The sequence below is a fragment of the Mastomys coucha genome, unplaced genomic scaffold (assembly GCF_008632895.1).
Source record: "Mastomys coucha isolate ucsf_1 unplaced genomic scaffold, UCSF_Mcou_1 pScaffold20, whole genome shotgun sequence".
Classification (NCBI taxonomy): domain Eukaryota; kingdom Metazoa; phylum Chordata; class Mammalia; order Rodentia; family Muridae; genus Mastomys; species Mastomys coucha.
In genome coordinates, this window is record NW_022196903.1 from 114,239,876 (window position 1) to 114,247,995 (window position 8,120).

General features: G+C 48.3%; 1 protein-coding gene across 25 annotated transcripts in view; it reads right to left on the bottom strand.

Moving 5' to 3' along the window:
- The window catches only part of Mical3 (microtubule associated monooxygenase, calponin and LIM domain containing 3), a 201,824-nt gene that overhangs the window by 108,335 nt on the left and 85,369 nt on the right, over positions 1 to 8,120 (bottom strand). For all 25 annotated transcript variants that reach the window (XM_031383246.1, XM_031383254.1, XM_031383248.1 and 22 more), the window contains 6 exons: positions 6,019 to 6,357; positions 4,080 to 4,287; positions 2,152 to 2,268; positions 1,680 to 1,781; positions 1,092 to 1,247; positions 210 to 310 (listed from right to left, as the gene is read on the bottom strand). In XM_031383246.1, the coding sequence (XP_031239106.1) occupies positions 210 to 310; positions 1,092 to 1,247; positions 1,680 to 1,781; positions 2,152 to 2,268; positions 4,080 to 4,287; positions 6,019 to 6,282 (948 nt within the window). In that variant the 5' untranslated portion in view covers positions 6,283 to 6,357. The remainder of the gene's footprint in view (positions 1 to 209; positions 311 to 1,091; positions 1,248 to 1,679; positions 1,782 to 2,151; positions 2,269 to 4,079; positions 4,288 to 6,018; positions 6,358 to 8,120) is intronic.

Genomic DNA, 8,120 nt, shown 5'->3' on the forward strand with positions numbered 1-8,120 from the left:
CCCCCCCGTCAATAATTTCAATTCTTTATAATAAGAACACTTTTAAGTTAAACTAATAAGTAGCACCGGTTTCCGGATGCGTCCAGTGTCATTTTTATTCCCTTACAGGGGAAAAAAAAAACAAAACCCATCAGAATATAAAATTCTTCTCAGAGATCGTATCAAGCAGTTCAACAAAAAATGTTGCCTGAAAGGAATCCATTGCTCACATGCAGTATCACCCCTTTGTCCAGCAAACTCTGCTTTTTGGCCGTCATGACAAAGTAGTGTGTGTCATCTTTGTAGTAGACGATGTTCTCTAAGTCAATACCTGCAAGCAGAAGATGGACGTGTGAGAATTCATGGGACTGGGGCATCAGGGGATCCGCAAGGCAGGGCCTGGGTCTCCCGGACAGGGCTGCAGCGCCGTCTAGGCGCAGACCCTCACTTCCCCCACAGTGCATGGGAGCTTTGCTTTCTTTTGGGCTGCCCTATAACTCACTAGGCATCAATAACAACTGATACCAAACAAAAACACCCCAACAGGAAAAGCGTAACAAAGGAGAAGCCAGTCTCCAAGAGGGATGGGTTGTTCACCAGGTGACACCTCTGTGATAAGCAAGGGAGCCTGAGGAACCTCCTAGATTTCTAACAGGATAAATGCCTAAATGCAGAGAGACAAATACTGAATTTTTATTCAGCTAACTTGAAAGATATATGGAATAGAAAGAAGCTCTAGAAAACAGAATGAAGATACTTTTCTGCTTTACTGTAGCAAAAGATCTGTATCTATGCCTGACTCAATCCATTAGAAAACAGTCACACACAAGCCCATTCCTGACTAGCAAAGGTTGCTGGTGATCTCAGATGACCTCAGGGAAGGCCAAGAGTGAGAGCAAAGGTCAGGGTATCAACAAAACCCTGCCCATCCAGCAGCAAACCTGGCCTGTACAGTAAGGGGAAGGGGCTGGGGAAAAGGCAAAACAAACAAAAGCAACCCCAGAGCAGGCGGGCCACTGTGCTGAGGACTGACACAGACCAGCCCACAGGAGACACAGCAGTGACATCCCAGGCTACCTACACCCACGACCTCTGGAGACACTGACACCAACCTGTGGCTTCTCTCAGCTCCTGGAAAAATTTTTGGTTGAATATAAAAGCCACGCCACTGATCTCCTCCACTTTGGCCTCTGCGGTTGTGTTGCGGTTGATGAAATTTGCTGTAATGGCAATGGCTAGCTTGCCACGAAATTCTTTTCTACGAAATCCTAGAGGGAGAGAAAGAGAAGGGGTTGGGTCTTCAAATAAGAGAATATGGGGGGCCGGGATGCTCACCTAACAGGAATGAAACAACACATGCAGGAAGTACTGCCCATTATCACCGACAAAGTGTAATCCACACCAAAAATCCCTCCTATTATCACTGATGGGAAATCCAAACGACCAGATTATTACTCAGTACTAAAGGTTACCCTTAACGTGGAGGGGCGAGGTGTACCTGCCACATCAGTACGTGGACTCAAAGCTGTGGTACGAATATCTTTGAGCACAGCTCATGTCCTAGTGTCCTGTGAGAAATACCCTAGCAGGCACTGACTAGGTAACACACGTGTAATTGCTTAGGGGTGTGGTCTCTGGGACAGGTCAGCCTCCAATCTGTGAAAAGCCAGGCAAAGGAGAGAGTGGGCGAAAGCCAGTACCTTCCAAGGTGTTCCTACGCCCATCTCCACCGATAATGACTTCAAATTCATATTCTGATACAGGATGAGTTTTAGGGTGCACCAATGCTCGCCATCCTATCCCTGTGGGCCAAAAGCAAAACAAAGGTCATAACCCACACTAAGTCATAGCCACACACAAAGATCACACCAAAGCCCAATCCACAGGACCACGTGAAATACAGGGTGGCCTCAAGCAGGAAACCTTGACAAGAGCTCACAAAGACTTTCTTGACCTTCGAATTTTTTATAATACGAACGCCCGCCATGCCTAATACTGTGCCAAGGGCCTCTTAGGTAACCTGAAAGTCCAGAAAAGCCCAGGCTACATGAACAAAGCCCCTTTAGTCAGCACTGAAACCACCTGCAAGTCCTTCTGGCTCTTCCCATGACCTCAGCTGTGCTCACCCACTAAGTCCCCTCACGCCTTCCTCCTCTGTCCAGTGGGACTCACGTTCATTCTCTTGGTCCTCAGGAGGCTGAACAAGTCCTTGGAATTCTACATTGACGTGGATCTCAATGCCCAAGATCAAGGCTACCTTCAAGAGGATTAGCTGGAGCTGACGGATACCTAGAAGAACACAGAGATCTTGACAGCCAGGGCAAGGGGGATGGGGAGGTGAGAGCCCCATGGTGCTTACCCTCAGGCACCCGCCCATCCTTAGGTTCCCAAAGGCTGTGACAGCAGAGACACAGTCTCACAAGCTCTCATTTCTGTCTCCATGTTGTAAAGGCAACATCAAACAGTGGAAGAAACATTCTAGATATACTAGGCCACCCCCTTCAGGAGCCAGGTGTTCCGAATGACCTGACATGACTACAGAGACAGCACAGAACTGTGGCCAAGGAAAATCACCCTTCTATTTCCTGGGTCCAGGGAGAGTCACTGTTATCAGTGGCACCCACAGTCTTCAGAGGGAGCCACAGGAGAGGTACACCCACGGGTAAGATGCCACCTCATCCGCCTTCCACCCTGACCCCTTGCTGACCTCACGCACTCTGACCAGATGCACAAAAGAAATCACAACCCCACCCTATCCCCACCAGTGACTTAACAAGTTGTGAAAACTGAGGTCCAAAAGGACTAACAATCCTGTTCATCATCACCGTAGTAAACATATATGATGTCTAATGGGTCCCCATCAGATCTGAAACCAATACCAGATAACAGAGAGACAGAAATCCTGTCCCTGATCTAAGATAGTCTGTCCTAAAATAAATTTGGTCACAAATGAGAACCACAAATCCAATCAGTCAATGACTCTTGTCCTCTCTTAAGGCCAAATTTACCCACAGCCTGTGACTAATGAGCCAGGAGCACTGGCAAATCCGCTGCTAAGTCATCCTGGTGGTTACTCCCCTCAGCTGAGCAGACCCTTGCCCCTCTGAGTCACACTCCCAAAGTTCCGCTGAGAGCCGAGCTAGCACACACTTTATTTTTGTAGACAACTGTGGGCTCAGAGACGCTTTACAAATTACAGCCTGGCAGATGGGCTGAGCGCTTCCTCTTGCCAGTGGAATGTGGCAGCCGCCAGCTAGTGTTGGATAAATTGGTATACCCACTTGAAACAGCAAAACGGGTCTAGTGGCTGAGTGTACTTCCAGGTCACATATGGAAGAGCTCAGAACAAATGCTCCTTCCTAACATTTCCCTGACTAATTCATGACAGGAAAAAGATTTCTCTAGCTTGAGGATACAGATGCTGTTCCAAACTGGTTTCAGTTTGAGCATTTTCAGTCATGAAAACAGGACCATCTCAGATAAACACAAGGCTCTGGGTCCCCTCATCAGCTAACATGGCCTCTCTGTGGACTTGGCACATGTATTAAGCCATGTCTCTAACTTACATGTGTATGGTTTCCCAGGTCTGTCCCCTTGGCACTGTAGAGGGCATGCAGGATCACAATGCGGCGTCAAAGCTTGTGCACTTCTTCCAGTGAACTAAGAGCCATTGGTGGGTTCAAATCCAAACTGTCCACCTTATTCTCAATGCCCACCCTTCCACTTCTACTGAATTGCACATACCATAGGTACCCAGCAAGAGTCTAAGATCCAAGCAAAAAAAAAAAAATCTGTGGAGACACGGTTTCTCTGTGCAGCCCTGGCTGTCCTGGAATTCTCTCCATAGGATAGTCTGGCCTTGAACTCAGAATCTATCTGCATCTGCCTCCTGGGTGCTGAGATTAAAAGCGTGAGCCACCATACCTGGCCCCCAATTAAGGATCTTTAAACCCAACTTTTAACTCCTTTTGTACAAGAGACCCACTTGAGGTTCAGAAGCCAGGTTATAGACAAGGGTGGCAGGAGTGGAGGCTGGATGAGAAGGAATTCCTCACTTAACCTACTGAAGCAGGGAAGCAGGAAGAGCAGGTGTTACTCACTGATATGGTCAATGGCTCCGGCACAGAACTTGCCGTAGAATTTCTTGGCACCCAGACCTCGGAGATCATGTATGGTGAAGGGCCAAAGATGTAAGACATTGTTGCGGGAGAAGGCATCTCGCTTTTCAATAACAACCACCTTGGCTCCCAACAAGGACAAGTCGATGGCTGTGCGGAGCCCACAGGGGCCAGCTCCAATGATGAGACACTGAAAGATATAGGTGCTTTCAGGGCCAAGGTCACGCATCTCAAATCCCACTTCTCATAACATTCACCCCTATGTTCAAACTCCAAGACCAAGACACTGGAAGCCTGCCTAGGACGGCAGAGTCCTTGCAATGGCTTGAAGGACGAGCTCATGATTGCTGCTGGACAGGGAAGCCTGAAACCCTGGCACGTCTACCTCAAACAGCTTAGAGAACCCGTAGATCAGCAAGACTTAAATGGGGCATTGTACCAACAAACAGCACGAAAATCACATCTTGTCTTTCATCAAGACGAGGGAGTCTCTAAGGCTGCAGCCAAAGAAAGATTATTAGCTACATCCAGGCAATCGAGTCTGGGTTGGCCATGTAAATGACTCCCAGGAGGCAACTTTCAAGACTCAAAAGTTCATGTGCAGAAAAAACTTTTGTTTTTCAAAGATTCGATGGATGGATGGATCGATGGATCGATCTACCTACCTACCTACCTATCTAATGTATGTATATAAGCCTGAGTATAAGTATGTACACCATCTGTTTAACTCCTTTAGCAGAGGCCAGAGGCATCAGATGCCCTAACAGTGGAGTTGTGTTCTGTCTTGTTTTAAAATACATTTAGAGGAGCTGGTGAGATGGCTCAGTGGGTAAGAGCACCAATGGCTCTTCCAAAGGTCATGAGTTCAAATCCCAGCAACCACATGGTGGCTCACAACCACCTGTAATGAGATCTGATGCCCTTTTCTGGTGTGTCTGAAGACAGCTACAGTGTACTTATTTATAGTAATAAATAAATCTTTGGGCCAGAGCAAGCAGGGAGTGAATGAGACCAACTGGAGTGAGTGGAGTTGACCAGAGTAAGCAGAGGTCCTAAAAGTCAGAGGTCCTAAAAGTCAATTCCCAACAACCAGATAAAGGCTCACAACTATGTGTAGAGCTACAGTGTGTAATAATATGCATAAGATAAGTAAACAAATCTTTAAGAAAAAAACTTTAAAAATACATTTAGAGTGTATATGCATGTGTGATTTTGGGGAGAAGAGGGGATGCAGAGGCTGGGGAGCTGGGGGCTGTGAAAGAAGTGGTCTAACTCCAAGCTCTCCTTATTTTAAGTTAAAGTGTAGTCGTTTGTGAAAACCAGGCCTTCAGATCTTTACATTTCTCTATGGGTTGGCTCTCTGGGTGTCCCACAGGGTAAATTAAAAGTCATGAAAAGCCAAAATAACAGCCCTCAACTTTCCCCAAACTTCTCCCAAGAGGATTTCCTCAGAGGAGACGGCAGGGAACGCCTCTCTCTCTCCTTCACTTCCTCACTCCTACCCCACTTCAGGTGAGCACCGCTCAGGTCTCAGTCCAAAGCTATTCTGTGGAGACTTTTTCCATGTTAGGAAGACAGCACTAGCAATGCTGCAGCTCACGGGGTCCTTGTTTGGGAGTTACAGCAGACCTTGTGACAGAGCCTAAGCAGGTGCTGATTATGGGAAGATGACTCTGGAAAAGGTGACAGGCCAGGAACCATGCAGTCACAGATGCCCATGTGGGCCTGGCTGTGTCCCTGCTAAGCAACCTGCATCCTTCTACCAGTGTGAGGCTAGGGCAAGGCGTCAGAAAAATACCCACCTACCCTCAAACTTTGAACATTTAATAACTGACTGCATGAATCCGCTCAGAATAGTCTGGTGGGTGGGAGGAACCCCTCTCAGCCCGGCTGGGCCTGGCTCTCCTCCCAGAATCCCTACCTTTGTGTTGGTGCAGGCTTTGCCCTTTTTGTAGTCTTTGTGACTGCCCCGCTTGTCCAATTTGGCCCAGAGGGCTTTGGCCTTCCAGTAGTTGAGCTTGGACTTGAGCTTGTGGTAGAAGGAACGGTAGTCTTTGGGCTTCAGCTCCAGGTGGTCACAGAGCTCTTGGAAGGCCCTGAGGGTCCCCTTGCAGGTGGTGGCCTGGACAAAGCGGTCAAAGAGGACGTGAGCTTGGTTCGTTGTCTCCTGCTTCCTCTCCTCCATGTTCCCCTACTCTTGGCACAGCTCCACAGAGGGGCGGTGGAATGGTGCTGATCCACCTGGCACTGTCACCTTAATCTAACAAAAAAACAAGGAAGAAAAGGAAATGGTCAACATGTCTGCTCATTTCCCAGGAGACATGCTCCTGCCCAAAGAGTGGTGACAGTCACGTCCCTGACAGGTGTGCACTCAAACACTCCAGGTACCACCTGGGTGTTGGGGAACTGACAGTAGTGGATGACATGACCACAGAGACGATGTTACAGTGGGCAATTCACAGCCCGCTGTGGCTTTCAGCTAGGCAAGGAAGGCATGAAGAGGCACAAAGTCACCCTGGCTGTCTCACGAGGGTCTCCTACACATCAGCCAACAGTGATTCCCAAGTTTCTGATGGAGGCCACTAGGAAAGTACAGTGAGCCAAGAGATTTAAACTCTAAGATTTAAACTCTATTCACCTTTAGGGGTGGCTGGTGAGCTCACTGTCCTGACCTCACTAAGTGAAGGTACTTAGTACGAATGACTTCGAGGTTTACCGAGTGGCTGGTGAGAGGGACCAGGGTTAGGAGCCATCAGCATACAGCTGGAATGGAAACTATCCAGGTACGGGAGAGCCTATGAGACAGAAGGGCCCAGTACTCTGCACAAGATCCTAGCTTCACCAATCTGTCCGAGGCCAGCAGAAGGACAAACCCCCTTAAAAGACTACCGTAAGAATTAGTCCAGAGAGGGCTGAGGAAAGCCAAGGGGCCGGGTCAGAGATGACTAAGAAACAGGAGACACACTGGAGTCACTTGGCACGTAAGACACATGAAGCTTTCCACTGCACATGGTAAGTTTACATTATCACATCTTCCCACATTCATATTTTACAATAACAACTTTAGAAGTACTTATCAGAAAATCACCACCAGTCTCCGCATATGCATGCAGACAGGCATTTGAACAGGCGGGAACAGCAACCTTACCTACTTCCTTACCCAGGCCTCGTGCCATGTTTTATTTGAACTACTATTTAGAGATACTTGACAGGGAGCGCAGGGAGGGCAGGGAGCGCTGGGGACTACAAGACCCTCAGGAAGTCAGTCTGCCTTAGGAGGCAGCTTTGAATTCCCATTTCGGCTGGTCTGAGGAGGCTCTCCAGATCTGGAGCATGACCTGTAAACTCCTGTAGCTCAGAGTCCTCTGAGTCTAAAGCTACACCAGTTCTGGCCACAGCACTCCTGTGGTGCTCCAGTGAGAACTGCTCACCACATCTTTAGTTGCCTTGGGGGATAAATGAGAGTGGGTGGAGCTTCGAAGCTTTACTCTGGGATAGGGTGATGGGAGGAACGTTGCACTTAGTGCAGACTTAAGCCAGTGGGAGCCACCAGGCTGTTGGTGCTGACTGGAACCAATTCTTGGAGACAGGCCCTAAATTCTACGACACAGACGACCGACCTCATGACCTCACAACCTCACGACCGAGGAGACTGTTGCTTCCGACAAATTACTGAGCAACTGAATGCTCTCAGCGAAGCGGGAAGGACTACTTTGCTTTGCTTACATTCTACTAAAATCTCACAGGATTAATTCTCAGCACCTGAGGACACATCTCGGGTTTCATAAAGAGGGGTGGGAAGCACAGGGACTGATGTTTCCCCTCCGTTTCCAAGGAGAGAGGAGAAGCCCAAGAGTTCAAGATGGTGATTCTTACCACACACACAGGCACGCGCACGCGCACACACACACACACAGACATACACACACAGACACACACACACAGACACACACACACAGACACACACACAGACACACACACAGAGACACACACACACACACAGACACACACACACAGACACAG